Below are 17,541 nucleotides of genomic sequence, written 5' to 3'. Positions count from 1 at the left end.
TGGGCTTGTGGTAATGACTAGAACGGAGTCAGTGGAATGGTGTCAAATATGTTTTCAATGTATTTAAATGCCATTCGATTTGCTCTGATCCAGCCATTATTATGATCCGTCCTCCCCTCAGTAGCCTCCACTGCCCTGCACATTAAATAAGGTACTGTCACTGACCTGTATATACGTCCGTTCTAGTGTTAACTCACATTGTAGTGCTTGTGTGTTCATTTTAATTACATTTGTTATTCTATTTTCTATTATTATCACTGCATTGTTGGGAAAGAGCTCCTAAGGTAAGAATTCCCCTGTACTGTTTTAGACCTGTTGTATCCTGTGCAACAACTTGGACATTTTAAAATACAAAAGGTAAATGTCAAGTAGTTGTTGTGTAGGTCTACTGTGTATTTGACAACATGCATATATGGCAAACAAATCTATAATTTAGCAGAAGTGCTCACAGGCTGGAGTAGACCAATGCAATAAACAAATGGCAACGCCACTACGTAGTGCGCAGCGCATGCACATCAAATTGTGGGTATCACGCTGTCCGGTATATGAGGCCGTACCATTACAAATAGGGGTGGACATATTTCCAAGTGACATTTTGATTGTTTAAGACTGATAGCCATTTATTAAAACGTGTTTAATGAAAAAAAATCCACACCTTTTTACGGATGCTACTATTGAGCTGGATCTAACTGATCCTTAATCGAAAAATAATAAAGACTCAGCTCATCCGTTTCCACACCCATTTTAGACAATGGTGAGGACCTGTTACGTTTATTTTGGTAGACAAGGGCAATTGGTCAGATGATAGTTGTTTTGGTGCGAAATGGCAAGGTTTTTGAGACCCGACGTTAGGAGTCTACTCACCACACAGCTAAGGATGGCATCTAACCAGGTAAAAACGCACGACATATGATAAGACCACGTTTTGCTTTTCGCTGCTAATTACAGTCTAAAGTTCAAGTGAAACAAGTGGTATTCAATTGTCAGGTGATTTGACTATGGCCTTGGACAATTTTTTTATGTTATTTTTGTTACCTTTTTGTTACTCAGTCAGTTAATGTTTCACAGATATTTTGAACTTTCATCTAGATCAGACATGGGCAAACTACGGCCCGCGGGCCACATACGGCCCGTTAGGCTTTTTAATCCGGCCCGCCGAACTTGTCCAAATTATAGTAAAAACCTCATTTTTTCCCCTTTCCCTGCAATGCCCACGTTTCCCCAATAGATGGCGCACTCAAAACACATTGACCGTTGTTGGAGTGGCGCGTATTTCTCTTTATTTCACGTCACCATTAAGCCCTTCTGTGAAAATGAGCGGACCAAAGAGAAGGAAAGTGGACAGGGAATGCCGAGTGTTTAATAAGGAGTGGACAACAAAATACTTCTTCACTGAAGTCCGATCAACGGCTGTATGTCTGATATGCCAAGAAGCTGTTGCGGTTTTCAAAGAGTACAATATCAGCCGTCACTTTGCCACGAAGCATGCAAACTATGCTAGCAAGCAGTCAACACAAGAACGGGCGGCTACTGCTCAGAGGTTGGCAGCTAATTTACAGAGTCAACAGAACTTTTTTCACCGACAAACTGCAATTCAAGAGTCAAGTACCAAGGCAAGTTATTTGCTGGCATTCAAATTAGCAAAGGCTAGCAAGCCTTTCTCCGAAGGCGAGTTTTTGAAAGAGTGCATGGTAGAGACAGCATCTAGATTCTAGATTCTGGTGCAACATTGTAGAAAACGACTGTACTGACAGCATTCTATGAAGCGAAATAGTTTTGTAAGCAGTTCAATGTGTCCAGTTAGTTGAAAGCCAAGTATAAAAAATAAAAATATACACCTCCGGTCTGATGACTTCATGGAATTTGGTTGAATTCGTCCATCCTATGAATCGTTATTGAAACAAGTATCTGGTGCTGTTGATGGTCAGAGGTATTTTTTTAAATTGAGGCATTGTTGACGTTCTCTTGTCAATTCCGTACAATAGGTCTTTTAAGTGAACATTAGGAAGACGTTTTACATTGGGGCATGAAAATCAATGTGTGGCCTAACATTTTGCAATGTATTGACATATTATATTAGTGTTCCACATGCAAAAGATTCCCATTTCAATCTTTGCTTTAGCTAATTCAGCTGCATGTCACATGACACCAATTAGTACTAACAACCATTTACTTTTATACAGCACATGCTGATAACAGCATTTACCACTGTACAACGAAAGCTTTATGCAATTTGAAGGTCATTTTTTTCGGTAATAAAATGTGTGAATTACACAACACACCAATGTCATACATGTTCCTTAGTAGGAGTAACTTGTTATTATGTTTACTTATTCATTTATCTTTCCTCATGTACCAGCTGGGTGAGTTGGGCAAAGGTGCAGGGAAAGGAGGGGGTGGCGGAGGATCTGTCAGAGAGGCAGGAAAGAAACAGGCTGCAGAGGAGGAAATGTACTTCAGGTGAGTTGGGGCTTATACAGTACATTGACAAAAGTATGTGGACACCTGCTTGTCGAACATCTCATGCCAAAATCATGGGCATTAGTATGGAGTTGGTCCCCCCCCTTTGCTGCTATAACAGCCTCCACTCTTCTGGGAAGGCTTTCCACTAGATCAGGGTTGCCCAACCGTCTTTCTGGAGATCTACAGTCCTGTGAATTTTCAGTCCAACCCTAATTTACTACTAATTAGCTGCACAACAAGACCTTAACTAGCTGAATCAGATATGCTAAATTAGGGTTGGATTGAAAACCTATAGGACAGTATATCTCCAGTTGGGCAGCCCTGCACTAGATGTTGGAACATTGCTGCGGGGACTTGTTTCCATTCAGCCACGAGCATTAGTGAGGTTGGACCATTGGGCCTGGCGCAGTTGGCGTTCCAATTCATCCCAAATGTGTTTGAAGGGATTGAGGTGAGGGCTCTGTGCAGGCCAGTCAAGTTCTTCCACACCGATCTTGTCAAACCATTTCTCTATTGATCTCGCTTTGTGCACAGGGGCATTGTCATGCTGAAACAGGAAAGGGCCTTCCCCAAACTGTTGCCACAAAGTTGGAAGCACAGAATCGTCTGTCATTTTATGCCGTAGCATAAAAATGTCCCTTCACTTGAAATAAGGGGTCTACCCCGAACCATGAAAAACAGCCCCAGACCATTATTCCTTCTCCGCCATACTTTACATTTGGCACTATGCAATTGGGCATGTAGCGTTCTTCTGGCATCCGCCAAACCCAGATTTGCCAGTCGAAGTGCCAGATGGTGAAGTGTTATTCATCACTCCAGCCGACTCTTGGCATTGCACCTGGTGATCTTAGGCTTGTGTGCGGCCCCTCGGCCAAGGGAACACATTTCATTAAGCTCCTGACAAACAGTTCTTGTGCAAACGTTGCTTCCGGAGGCAGTTTGGAAATCGGTCGTGAGTGTTGCAACCGAGGACAGGTTGATTTATACATGCTCGCCAGTCCCGTTTGAGCTTGTGGCCTACCACTTCATCACAATAACAGCACTTACAGTTGACTAAGGCAGCTCTAAAGGCAGACATTTGACAAACTGACTTGTTGGAAAGGTGGCAACCTATGACGGTGCCACGTCTAGGCCATTCTACTGCCAATGTTTGTCTATGGAGATTGCATGGCTGTGCACTCAATGTTGTACACCTGTCAGCAACAGGTGTGGCTGAAATATCTGAATCCACTCATTTGAAAGGGTGTCCACATGCTTTTGTGTTTATGGAGGTTTTGTGGCAGTCTCCTGACCTATAGAGGCTTTGTGGAAGTCTGTCATGTCATCACTGTACCTCATGCTTTCCTATCTCTGAATCCAGGCGTAAAGAGCAGGAACAGTTGGCTGCACTGAAGCAGCACCACCAAGAGGAGATTGATCACCACAAGAAGGAGATTTCGAGGCTGCAGAGCGAGATTGACCGTCACAAGGGGAAAATTAGGAAGCTGAATCATGATGATTGAGACTCACTCTATTTGAATGAAGCCCAGGGATTCTTTATTGCCTACCTCTAGACATCGCCTGCATTGCCTCTCTGGGCCAGCTCTGTGTATGTGTGATTAATTGTTCTGTATATGCTCAAGGTTATTAAAACAATTATTTGATATGGTTAATGTTATACTTTTTCATGGTTATTGCTTTCAGTTATTGTTAATGCTAAGATGATGATATGAGATGCCACATTACAGAAGGATGATGACAGTCCGTGGAGCTGGCAGAGGCGTCATGCCCATAGGGGGCAACGGGGTCCTGTTTTGACATTTACCGATGTTAAATTAATTATTACTAAACTTAATTTTTAAGCCCACATTTTATAATACTTATAAGCGGCCCACTGACTGGACCATGCAAAGAGTACGCAATATTAATTTTTATTTGAAAAATTGAAGGATGAAATCTCTTGATGCACAATCTCATTTTCAGGAGTGTCGGGGGGGAAAAAAACTATAGTTAGTAACAAGAATTAAATAGAAGCTACTGTCTAATAATCAACTACTGTCTAATAATTAATAAACTACTGCTACTACTAATAAGTACCTATAATATATTCATACTGTGCCTTCGGAAAGTATTCAGACCCATTTGAATTCTTCCACATTTTGTTATGTTACAGCCTTATTCTAAAACGGATTTTAAAATATCCTCAGCAATATAACATTTTAAAATGTATTAAAAGTCAATAACAGACTTTATTTACATAAGTATTCAGACCCTTTGCTATTGGACTTGAAATTGAGCTCCGGTGTATCCTGTTTCCATTGATCATCCTTGAGATGTTTCTACAACTTGATTGGAGTCCATCTGTTGTAAATTCAATTGATTGGTCATGATTTGTAAAGGCATCCACCGGTCTATAAGTTCCCACAGTTGACTGTGCATGTCAGAGCAAAAACCAACCAATGAGGTTGAAGGAATTGTCTGTAGAGCTCAGAGACAGGATTGTGTCGAGGCACAGATCTGGGGAAGTGTACCAAAAACATTCTGCAGCATTGAAGGTCCCCAAAAACACAATGACCTCCATCATTCTTAAATGGAAGAAGTTTGGAACTGACTGCCCGGCCAATCTGAGCAATCAGGGGAGAAGGGCCTTGGTCAGGGAGGTGACCAAGTACATGATGGTCACTCGGACAAAGCTCCAGAGTTCATCTGTGGAGATGGTAGAACCTTCCAGAAGGACAACCATCTCTGCAGCACTCCACCAATCAGGCCTTTTTGGTAGTGGCCAGACGAAAGCTATTCCTCAGTAAAAGGCACATGACCACCCACTTGGCATTTGCCAAACGGCACCTAAAGGACTCGGACCATGAGAAAAAAGATCAAATTATTTGGCCTGAATGCCAAGCGTCACGTCTGGAGGAAACCTGGCACTATCCCTATGGTAAAGGATGGTGGTGGCAGCATTATGCTGTGGGGATATTTTTCAGCGGCAGAGACTGGGAGACTTGTCAGGATCTAGGCAAAGATGAATGGAATAATGTACAGAGAGATCCTTGATGAGAACCTGCTCCAGAGAGCTCAGGACCTCAGACTGTTAATAGTCAGGGCAGGCCATTTGATTAGTTGTTCAGCAGTCTTATGGCTTGGGGATAGAAGCTGTTAAGGAGCCTTTTGGTCCTAGACATGGTGCTCCGGTACCACTTGCCATGCGGTAGCAGAGGGAACAGTCTATGACTTGGGTGACTGGAGTCTTTTATACCATTTTTTTGGGCCTTTCTCTGACACCACCTTGTATATACAGTTGAAGTCGGAAGTTTACATACACCTTAGCCAAATACATTTAAACTCAGATTTTCACAATTCCTGACATTTAATCCTAGTAAAAAATCCCTGTCTTAGGTCAGTTAGGATCACCACTTTATTTTAAGAATGTGAAATGTCAGAATAATAGTTAAGAGAATGATTTCTTTCTGCTTTTATTTCTTTCATCACATTCCCAGTTGGTCAGAAGTTTACATACACTCAATTATTATTTGGTAGCATTGCCTTTAAATGGTTTAACTTGGGTCAAAGCTTCCCACAATAAATTGGGTGAATTTTGACCCATTCCTCCTGACAACTGGTGTAACGGAGTCAGGTTTGTAGGCCTCCTTGCTCGCACACACTTTTTCAGTTCTGCCCACATATTTTCTATAGGATTGAGGTCAGGGCTTTGTGATGGCCACTCCAATACCTTGACTTTGTTGTCCTTATGCCATTTTGCCACAACTTTGGAAGTGTGCTTGGGGTCATTGTCCATTTGGAAGACCCATTTGCGACCAAGCTTTAACTTCCTGACTGATGTCTTGAGATGTTGCTTCAATACATCCACATACATTTCCTGCTTCATGGTGCTATCTGTCTTGTGAAGTGCACCAGTCCCTTCTGCAGCAAAGCACCCCCACAACATGATGCTGCCATCCCCGTGCTTCAAGATTTGGATGGAATTCTTCGGCTTGCTAGCCTCCCCCTTTTCCCTCCAAACATAACGATGGTCATTATGGCCAAACAGTTCTATTTTTGTTTCATCAGACCAGAGGACATTTCTCCAAAAAGTACGATCTTTGTCCCCATGTGCAGTTGCAAACCATAGTCTGGCTTTTTCATGGCGGTTTTGGAGCAGTGGCTTCTTCCCTGCTGAGTGGCCTTTCAGGTTATGGCGATTTGGGACTCGTTTTACTGTGAATATAGATACTTATGTACCTGTTTCCTCCAGCATCTTCACAAAGTCCTCTGCTGCTGTTTTGTGATTGATTTGCACTTTTTGCACCAAAGTACATTAGTCTCTATGAGACAGAACACATCTCCTTCCTGGGCGGTATGACGGCTGCGTGGTCCCATGGTGTTTATACTATTCTTTGCACAGATGAATGTGGTACCTTCATACGTTTGGAAATTTCTCCCAAGGATGAACCAGACTTGTGGAGGTCTACAATTTGTTTTCTGAGGTATTGGCTGATTTCTTTTGATTTTCTCATGATCTCAACTAAAGAGGCACTTAGTTTGAAGCTAGGCCTTGAAATCCATCCACAGGTGCACCTCCAATTTAATCAAATGATGTCAATTAGCCTACCAGAAGCTTCTAGAGCCATGACATCATTTTCTGGAATTTTCCAAGGTGTTTAAAGGCACATTCAACTTAGTGTATGTAAACTTCTGACTCACTGGAATTGTGATACAGTGAATTATAAGTGAAATAATCTATCTGTAAACAATTGTTGGTAAAATTACTTGTGTCATGTACAAAGTAGATTGGCAGCTTAGCCCCAGTGATGTACTAGGCCGAACGCATTACCCTCTACTGCCTTGTGTTCAGATGCCAAGCAGTTGCCATACTAGGCGGTGATGCAACCGGTCAGGATGCTCTCGATGGTGCCGCTGTAGAACCTTTTGAGGGTCTGGGGACCCAAGCCAAATATTTTCAGTCTCCTGAGGGGGAAAAGGTGTTATCGTGCCCTCTTCACAACTGTCTTGGTGTGTTTGGACCATGGTAGTTTGTTGGTGATGTGGACACCAAGGAACTTGAAACTCTCGAACCACTCCACTACAGCTCCATTGATGTGAATGGGGGCGTGTTCGGCCCTCCTTTTCCTATAGTCCACGATCATCTCCTTTGTCTTGATCACATTGAGAGAGAGGTTGTTGTCCTGGGACCACACTGCCAGGTCTTTGACCACCTCCCTAAAAGCTGTCTCATCGTTGTCGGTGATTGGGTCTACCACTCTTGTCCTCAGCAAACGTAATGATGGTGTTGGAGTCGTGCTTGGCCACGCACTATTGGGTGAAGAGGAAGTACAGGAGGACACTAAGCACGCACCCCTGAGGGGCCCCAGTGTTGAGGATCAGCGTGGCAGACGTGTTGTTGCCTACCCTTACCACCTGGGGGTGACCCATCAGGAAGTCCAGGATCCAGTTAGCAGAGGGAGGTGTTAAGTCCCAGGGTCCTTAGCTTAGTGATGAGCTTTGAGGGCACTATGGTGTTGAACGCTGAGCTGTAGTTAATGAATAGCATTCTCACGTAGGTTTTTCCTTTTGTCTAGGTGGGAAATGGCAGTGTGGAGTGCGATTGAGATGGTGGCGTCATATGTGTGTTGGACACAGGGACCAAGGTGGCCAAGGAGAGGTTGAAAATGTCAGTGAAGACACTTGCCAGTTGGTCTGCACATGCTTTGAGTACATGTCCTGGTAGTCCGTCTGGCCCGGTAGCTTTGTGAATGTTGACCTGTGTAAAGGTCTTTCTTACTACGGACAGCGTGATCACACAGTTGTCTGGAAGAGCTGGTGCTCTCAAGCATGCTTCAGTGTTGCTTATCTCAAAGCAAGGATAAAATGAATGTAGCTCGTCTTGTAGGCTCGCGTCACTGGGCAACCCGCGGCTGGGTTACCTTTTTAGTCTGTAATAGTTAATAGGTCAAGCTAGGTGGCCTATTAATTCCTTCTTGATGAATAAATAAAAAAGCCGTTTTGATTCTCAAATACTAGCCACCACTGTTGACCCGTCATTCAGGGTTTTGAGCCCCACATTTTTTTTTGGGGGGGACTTGCCTGTTTTGCATGTTATTTTGGCATTAATACGTGTCACATATCAGTTTGTAAACGATGTAAAAAAATATATATCGGAGTTAGTAAAGCCGCATTCAAATATGGTCTGTTTTCTTAAGTAAGGCAGCTCCAAAATGCAGGTGTTTCAGCCTAGCTCAGTGCTTTCTGTGGTGGTGGGGCATGCCAGCAGAAAAAATAAGGAGCGTTGCCGCCATGATTGGCTCAGTGTTCTGTCACTCATGGGGACACTACATCACTGCCAGGTCTAAGGTCAGACCTTAAATTCTAGCCCCTTGGGTGCTGCCATAGTTACATTAGAAGTGCCCATCCAAGAAGGCTCAAGGTCATTGGCCACAGATAGAATTGTCAATTCACGTGATATATACAGTAGCTTTGATTGGATTGCTTTCAAAATCTTAGCTACCAGTCATCATGAATCAAGTCGACAATCTACTGGCAAATCCTTTTTAATCCTTGTCATATGAAGAGAAATTATAGATAAAATGTATTGGTGCACATCGGCCATTGGACATAAACCTTACACAACAAGTTGAAAATCGCAAATTCAACAATGAGTGGTTTGGATGGAATCAGTGACAGTGGCTATGTGGTCCCAAATCTGGGATTAAGGGGCTCTTTTCCAACTTTAAAATGATAAGCATTCATCATTGGCCATGCTGCCAATGAAGCTTGATTTGTGCTGCGCTCAAAACAACTGTTAACTTAACTTCATTATTATTTTTTAAAATTATTATTATTTATAAAAATAAAATAAAAATGTAATTCACCTTTATTTAACCAGGTAGGCAAGTCTCATTTACAATTGCGACCTGGCCAAGATAAAGCAAAGCAGTTCGACACATACAACGACACAGAGTTACACAAGGAGTAAAACAAACATACAGTCAATAATACAGTTTAAACAAGTCTATATACGATGTGAGCAAATGAGGTGAGATAAGGGAGGTAAAGGCAAAAAAGGCCATGGTGGCAAAGTAAATACAATATAGCAAGTAAAACACTGGAATGGTAGATTTGCAATGGAAGAATGTGCAAAGTAGAAATAAAAATAATGGGGTGCAATGGAGCTAAATAAATTAATTAAATACAGTAGGGAAAGAGGTAGTTGTTTGGGCTAAATTATAGGTGGGCTATGTACAGGTGCAGTAATCTGTGAGCTGCTCTGACAGTTGGTGCTTAAAGCTAGTGAGGGAGATAAGTGTTTCCAGTTTCAGAGATTTTTGTAGTTTGTTCCAGTCATTGGCAGCAGAGAACTGGAAGGAGAGGCGGCCAAAGAAAGAATTGGTTTTGGGGGTGACTAGAGAGATATACCTGCTGGAGCGTGTGCTACAGGTGGGAGATGCTATGGTGACCAGCGAGCTGAGTTAAGGGGGGACTTTACCTAGCAGGGTCTTGTAGATGACATGGAGCCAGTGGGTTTGGCGACGAGTATGAAGCGAGGGCCAGCCAACGAGAGCATTGAGTTCATGACAACTGGGAATTCTGTTTAAAAAAAAAAACTCAGACTGGGAAATACACTTTGAACGGTTATCCAACTCGGAATTGTAAGTCGGGCACTGAAGATCATGATTCAACCTTGTTTTTTTTTGAGTTCCCAGTTGTCTTGAAGGCACCATAAATCCAAAGAATGCCAGACTTTGATGACAAAATTTGCCCATGATGGACCGCTGTGCCACCTTCCTGTTCAAGGGACCACAGCACAACAAGGTGAGTCCAAATGTGTCTTGTATGCTGCTGCATAAATGATTTCATATGTCAGGGAGATATGTATACTGTAGCTAAGAAAGTAATTCTAAGTGTATGTTGTGTAGTAAGCTGTTAATAGCCCATGTTCATCACCTTAATAATTTGGTCTATTTACCCCCTCATTCACCTACTGTTCTGACTTGGTGATGCACATATAGCCTATAGCCTGTTTTAGAGAAATGTAATCATCAACTTCTGTAAGAGCTGTCATTGTCTGCTTTACAAGTCCACTTTATTCATCCTAAGGTTCTAACTTGGTGTACAGGGAGAAGACTAAGAATTGCCCATGTTCTGAATTCTGTCGCTGTACATTTCAAAAGTGCTAAACAAATAGTTCTATTGACTACGTCCGTCCTAGCTGGCTCATCAATGTCTTAATCGAAATTACGTATTGCCTCTTATCCGCTTGTCATCCCCTTATGCCATAGTTTGTACATATCAATTGTCAGTAGAAACCACATTTGTTTAAGCAAGTCAGCCATATCAGCTATGTTTTTTTAAAGGCAGTAAATGAGGCTGAATTAACTTTCTCACTGACAGACAAGGCTACGCTAGAGTGTTAAGGTGTTGGGACTGCTGTTGGGACAGATTTATGTAGGCCCTAACAGTTTGTGGGCACCGTTTGTCACTGTTATAGTGCAATTAATTTATTGTTTAATGTTGTGTAGTGGCTTTGCTGGCATGCATCCCACTTTATCTTTTTTTTTTTTTGGCCCACCAGGATTTACATGCTTAAAATCGCCACTGATAGCCACCTACCAGTTTTTTAAAAGTTGGTTTAAGTTAGCCAGCTAGATAAGTTCCCAATCTCCCAACCTCGTAACTAGCTACCAAGCCATTTCTGGCTATCAATCAAGTAAGTAACTTGTCTAACTATTTTAGCTGGAATGCCTGCTGGCAAGGTTGCTAGACTTCATAAAATACTAAAATTGCTTTAATTCTTGGGTTACGGTACTATTTACCAGTGTGTCCTTTGTACTAAACTCCATAAAAGGCATAAAGGTTCTTAATCAATGTGCATTATTAATTAAATGACAAATTAATAGGTTATGAGGTGTGCTTAGATAACCTATATAGAAAAATATACATGTTTTTTTACAGAATTATGTATAATGATTATGGCTCTAGATTGCAGGAAAGGCTGTTTCAGGTGTTTGAAAAAATGCTAAATTCAAACCTCAACTACTTCGTGCCCCCTCCAAAATAATGGGTGCATGATGCCTCTGGTAGATGGTAATCGATTAGGTGATACCAGCTATTACCGCCAGGCCGCCAATACAAATCCCATGTACACAAAACCGCCAGAATTGACAACTAATTTGTCCCCACCAGTATAAGACATTTTAACTCTGCCCAACAATGCCCCTGTAGCTAATTTAATGATCCCTATCCAGCTGTTGTTTTTGTTGTACTATTGTTTGTGATTTACATTGTTGTGGTGATGCTGTGCCGTTGAGACAATTTTCATGAAAGGGATGCACAATAAAAAATATATTAATTAGATATAAGGTATGGTAATTATTTTAGAGAGCTATGAGAGCCAATACATGTATGAAAACATGAAGCTGACACGTATGAAAACGGGTCAAACTCTTCCTTGAGATCAGACACTAATTTGTCCACTGAGGATAACGTAGTAGCCATAAGACATCATGTATTGAGAATCCACAAGAGACGCTTGTAGAATATTATACATTTGAGACATCAGTGTATTTTTTTATATGAGTTAATATATATATTAAATTGCCTTGTGCCAATAGAAGATCATGAGCACTAACCTAAAATACTTGCTCCGGTGTTGGGACAGGGCAGATACGCCAGTGGAGTTTTCAAGTTGGCACCTTCCATCTTTAATGTTTCATTGATGAGCCTGCAACATCCCAAGAAAGCTCAACAGTGAGTTCTAGCGTCCCAGAACCTGTACCTGCCTAGTCTTCTCCCTCTCACTTTGAGTACCAGCTGGGATCTTTTCACTTCAGCCAGAGCCATTGGCTACTCCTTTCGGCAACACCTGATGTTGCCTTGATGGTTTGGCGAAGGGCATGGCTGTAGATTCCAAGGTCCTTCAGCTGGGTCAGATGGTTTAGACCATTTCTTCTTTAAGGTTGCTGCCCCTATCATCGCGAAGCCTATCTCCAACCTTTTTAACCTGTCTCTCCTTTCTGGGGAGGTTCCCATTGCTTGGAAGGCAGCCACGGTTCGTCCTTTATTTAAAGGGGGAGATCAAGCTGATCCTAACTGTTATAGGCCTATTTCTATTTTGCCCTGTTTATCAAAGGTGTTGGAAAAACTTGTCAATAATCAACTGACTGGCTTTCTTGATGTCTATAGCATTCTCTCTGGTATGCAATCTGGTTTTCGCTCAGGTGATGGATGTGTCACTGCAACCTTAAAGTTCCTCAATGATTTCACCATTGCCCTTGATTCTAAGCAATGTTGTGCTGCTATTTTTATTCACTTGGCCAAAGCTTTTGATACGGTAGACCATTCCATTCTTGTGGGCCGTCTAAGGACTATTGGTGTCTTTGGCCTGGTTTGCAAACTACCTCTCTCAAAGAGTGCAGGGTATAAAGTCAGAAAATCTGCTGTCTCAGCCACTGCTTGTCACCAAAGGAGTATCCCAAGGTTTGATCCTAGGCCCCACACACTTCTCAATTTACCTCAACAACATAGCTCAGACAGTAGGAAGCTCTCTCACCCATTTATATGCAGATGATACAGTCTTATTTATTTATTTATTTCACCTTTATTTAACCAGGTAGGCAAGTTGAGAACAAGTTCTCATTTACAATTGCGACCTTATACTCAGCTGGCCCCTCCCGGGATGTTGTGTCAAATGCTTTACAGCACAGCTTTTTTAGTGTCCAACAAGCTTTCTCTACCCTTAACCTTGTTCTGAACACCTCCAAAACAAAGGTCATGTGGTTTGGTAAGAAGAATGCCCCTCTCTCCACAGGTGTTATTACTACTTCTGGGGGTTTAGAGCTTGAGGTAGTCACCTCATACAAGTACTTGAGAGTATGGCTAGAAGGTACACTGTCCTTCTCTCAGCACATATCAAAGCTGTAGGCTAAAGTTAAATCTAGACTATTGTAATCGCTCCTCTTTCACCCCAGCTGCCAAACTAACCCTGATTCAGATGACCATCCTACCCATGCTAGATTACGGAGACATAATTTATAGATCGGCAGGTAAGGGTGCTCTCGAGGGGCAAGATGTTCTTTACCATTCGGCCATATGATTTGCCACCAATGCTCCTTATAGGACACATCACTGCACTCTATACTCCTCTGTAAACTGGTCATCTTTGTATACCCGTCGCAAGACCCACTGGTTGATGCTTATTTATAAAACCATCCTAGGCCTCACTCCCCCCTATCTGAGATATCTACTGCAGCCCTCATCCTCCACATACAACACCCGTTCTGCCAATCACATTCTGTTAAAGGTCCCCAAAGCTCACACATCCATTGGTCACTCGTCTTTTCATTTTGCTGCAGCTAGCGACTGGAACAAGCTGCAACAAACACTCAAACTGGACAGTTTTATCTCAATCTCTTAATTCAGAGACTCAATCATGGACGCTCTTACTGACAGTTGTAGCTGCTTTACTTGATGTATTGTCTCTAACTTCTTGCCATTTGTGCGATTGTCTGTGTCCAATGTTTGTACTATGTTTTGTGCTGCTACCATGTTGTTGTCATGTTGTGTTGCTACCTAGCTATGTTGTTCTTACGTCTCTCTTTATGTAGTGTTGTTCTCTCTTGTTTTGTCATATATATATATATATATATATATATATATATATATATATATATAAAATGTATTTTTTTTTATCCCGTCCCCGCAGGAGGCCTTTGATAGTCCGTCATTGTAAATAAGAATTTGTTCTTAACTGACTTGCCTAGTTAAATAAGGATTCAATGTGACGACAGCAACCTGGTGGTGGATGTCGCCACAAATCCACGACACCCAACCTCCACTGGGCAAACCCTTGCTTTCCAGCTACGCTGCTCTGCATCAGCTGGAAACTCAGCATGCCACAGCATTGTCTCCGCATGCTAAATTTAATGGGACATTTTATAAATGTATGACAAAATGTAATGGGAAATGTTTTCTGTAATCCCCACTCTGCCCAGGGGGTGGCAATGTGCATATTATGTGCTGCGTATAAAGCCCAGAAGAAGAATGAAAACTCGTAACTTCCTTTAACGCTATAGCGCCGCCCAGAAACCCCTGTCTTTTACAGCGGACAACCCCGTCTGTCTTTCTTTTCGCTCATCATGGCGGACCGGTTCAATAAGGTGTGTAACAGCGCTAGAACCAACATTGCTATATTTGTTTATATTACAGCCATATACATATTGTATCCAGAAGTGGAGCTAACTATTGCTCAGTGTTAAATGAAGACTAGGGGGGAGGTTATTCGTTGCTTTACTTGACACATGAATGGTGTTGCTGACATCGCTAGCTAAGCTAGTCATGCCTTCTAACGTTAGCTAGCTAGTTAAAGCAAGCTAGTCTAGCTACAAAGGATCCTGCAAAATGAATTCCTGATTCTTAGGCCTTTTTGATAGTGTTTAGATGAAATACCTCAATTTGCCATGTAAGATTTCTCAATTAACATGACTGAGTTCAACTCAATAGTTGGGTAACGCTATCCATTGCGCGAGCTAATGTTTAGCCCCAGTTAGCTCAACGTTCTTGCCAGCCGGACGTGGCCATGTGGACACAATCATAACTAAAATGTATTTATCCAAGTTCAAGTATTTATTTTTGCTTGTCAGTGATGTTTACCACAGTAACGTATTCGAGTTTGACGACCATGAGAATACTTTACATGCACTACCATCTGAGACATAAAAACAAGCTCGTTGAATCATTTGAACCCCAGGTGGTGGGCAACTAGCTTTTCGCAAATTACTTGATTACGCTTTTCCTCCAAGGTTCTGCTGCTTGATGGCAGAGGCCATCTACTTGGTCGTCTTGCTGCCATTGTGGCTAAGCAAGTTCTGCTGGGTGAGTTTTGGAAGTACAATATTTTGTCAATTAATACCCATCTCGAGACTTTGATCATTATCCAGTCCAAGGATATTGTCACTTGATGTGTAATTACATCTTGATGTGGACACAGCCATGTCTAGTTTGCTACAACTGTCAACGAATTTAAAAAAAAACCTACATTGCTTGAGTAACTACAATGATAACTCACATTACCCTCTGAGATGTGTATATTAAACAATTGGCCTGTGTACTTGTCCATGTTTCAATATGTAAGTCATGATTTCTCTCCTTTTCAGGACACAAGGTGGTAGTTGTGAGATGTGAGGGTATCAACATCTCTGGGAACTTCTACCGTAACAAATGTAAGTTGTTGTCAGGTTTACTTTTTTGGTTTAATTGTAATGTTGTAAAGGGTTGTGTGGTTCTATTTGGATTCAAGGTAAAATATTTTCTCCTAAATCATAAGCTTTGCTTGTCAGTGATTAACACAGTAAATATTTGAGTTTAACCACCAGTAACATACTTTACATGCACTACCATCTGACACATTAAGCAACATGGTATATGTTGACCACAGTTGTGAAATAATTGTGGCTGTGGTAAAGCGGTTGAGACTATGGCTTAGCTTGATGGTGTACTGCACCTGTTTTATGAATAGTGAAGTACCTGGCTTTCCTGCGTAAAAGGATGAACACCAACCCCTCTCGTGGACCATACCATTTCAGAGCTCCCAGCAGAATCTTCTGGAGGACCGTAAGGGGTAAGATCAAAATCCCTCCTGTTTTTCAGCTCTGGCTTACTGGTCCAGTGGTTTGTGTGGATTTAACCTATATGGATATTTATTTCAATGGTCCATATTGGGTTGATGGCATGAAGTATACACATTCTGAACTCTACTTTGGGCAATGGATGGATCCTACTTGACTGTGATGAACACTTATCCCAGATCTGACTGCTGAGTTCAGTCAAGGCCACAATGTTGTGTTGATCTATTAAGTCATGGGGAAGTTACTGTACATTGGGAATTTAAGCATATTCACAATCCAAAATTGTCATGGAACTGAAGTGTGATGTATCCCTAAGTATTGTGACCCCCCCCCCCCCTCTTTTCCCCCTTGGCTTTACTAACACTACGAAATATTGCCAATCCAGTGCAGGGTGACCTAATTGCCTAAATGTTTTGTTGATGGCCACTTTGACCCCAACAGGCATGCTCCCTCACAAAACCAAAAGAGGACAGGCTGCATTGGAAAGGTTGAAGGTGTTTGATGGTGTCCCCCCTCCTTATGACAAGGTGACTGATGTTTCAATAATTAAGTGTAACTCTATGATTGTGTGCTGTCAGTGATGCTACTTTTCCATACATACATTGTTTGAGTTTTGACTTTGAGAATACCCCTGAATCTGAGACGCAATTGTCCTCCCCTCTAATGGACTTGCATTTGTTTGGAGCTGACGTTTATTTTGTTACACAGAGGAAGCGCATGGTCGTACCTGCCGCCCTGAAGATTGTGCGTCTGAAGCCCACTCGCAAGGTAAGCCTAAAATTAGTTTGTCAAATAATGCCACTGACTTTATCAAAGCTACATTGACTAGTAGGTAGCTGTATTTCAAAAGTTGCAGGTTGTGCTAATGTTTAGCCACGTCGTTCTTGAGTGACATTGGCTGACATGTATTTAGCCAGGTACCAATCTTTGCTTATTGTCAGTGATGTTTACCACAGTAAGTATTCGAGTTTGACGACCATGAGAATACCTTACATGCACTACCATCTGAGGCATAAAGCAACATCCAAATAATTATTTGAATCGCAAGTAATGGCAACTGTTCTGTTATGATCTGATATTGGATTGTTAGCCTAATGATTTGATTTGTAATGCTTTTTCATTAGTAATTTTTCCTGTCCTTTGTGTGAACTTGCCTTCTCTAGTTTGCCCTCCTTGGACGTCTGGCCCATGAAGTTGGCTGGAAGTACCAGGCTATCACAGCCACTTTGGAAGAGAAGAGGAAAGAGAAGGCCAAGATCCGGTACACCAAGAAAAAGACAGAGATCAAGCTGTCAAAGCTGGCAGAGAAGAACGTGGAGAGCAAGATTTCAAAGTACACTGCTGTCCTTAAACAATACGGTGTCCTTGTCTGAGCTTGTTCATGGTTGCCTATAAAGATAGATAAATGTTTGACTCGCTTGATTTCTTGCCATGTTTGAGGTGCATGAAGTTGACATGGCATTCGTTGTGAAGGAAAGTAATG

The 17,541-nt window shown here is 42.0% G+C and overlaps 2 protein-coding genes and 2 non-coding genes across 5 annotated transcripts; all 4 read left to right on the top strand.

Moving 5' to 3' along the window:
- Nucleotides 1-767: 767 nt before the first annotated feature.
- LOC115138930 (ATPase inhibitor B, mitochondrial-like) lies at nucleotides 768-4,120 on the top strand. Of its 2 annotated transcripts, none has more exons than XM_029676110.2 (3): nucleotides 768-892; nucleotides 2,360-2,460; nucleotides 3,824-4,120. In XM_029676110.2, exons 1-3 carry the CDS (start codon nucleotides 824-826, stop codon nucleotides 3,963-3,965), a joined length of 312 nt encoding a protein of 103 aa, XP_029531970.1. In that variant the 5' UTR covers nucleotides 768-823; the 3' UTR covers nucleotides 3,966-4,120. The 2 variants fall into 2 exon arrangements, with proteins under 2 accessions (XP_029531970.1, XP_029531969.1); XM_029676109.2 differs by lacking the exon at nucleotides 768-892 and adding an exon at nucleotides 1,280-1,613.
- Nucleotides 4,121-14,500: 10,380 nt separating this feature from the next.
- On the top strand, nucleotides 14,501-17,468 carry LOC115138299 (large ribosomal subunit protein uL13-like). The gene is made up of 7 exons (XM_029675004.2): nucleotides 14,501-14,591; nucleotides 15,234-15,306; nucleotides 15,588-15,653; nucleotides 15,950-16,051; nucleotides 16,500-16,585; nucleotides 16,767-16,826; nucleotides 17,222-17,468. The coding sequence occupies exons 1-7, from the start codon at nucleotides 14,571-14,573 to the stop codon at nucleotides 17,429-17,431; spliced, it is 618 nt and encodes a 205-aa protein (XP_029530864.1). The 5' UTR covers nucleotides 14,501-14,570; the 3' UTR covers nucleotides 17,432-17,468.
- Nucleotides 15,067-15,149, top strand: LOC115139098 (small nucleolar RNA Z195/SNORD33/SNORD32 family). Its single transcript, XR_003865060.1, has one exon. It is a non-coding gene; the product is annotated as a small nucleolar RNA Z195/SNORD33/SNORD32 family (small nucleolar RNA).
- On the top strand, nucleotides 16,992-17,073 carry LOC115139099 (small nucleolar RNA Z195/SNORD33/SNORD32 family). The gene has a single exon (XR_003865061.1). It is a non-coding gene; the product is annotated as a small nucleolar RNA Z195/SNORD33/SNORD32 family (small nucleolar RNA).
- Nucleotides 17,469-17,541: the final 73 nt, after the last annotated feature.

This window comes from Oncorhynchus nerka, linkage group LG12 (genome assembly GCF_034236695.1).
Source record: "Oncorhynchus nerka isolate Pitt River linkage group LG12, Oner_Uvic_2.0, whole genome shotgun sequence".
Lineage (NCBI taxonomy): Eukaryota > Metazoa > Chordata > Actinopteri > Salmoniformes > Salmonidae > Oncorhynchus > Oncorhynchus nerka.
Note: the sequence above shows the minus strand (reverse complement) of the source record. Positions and strands in the feature narration are given on the sequence as shown.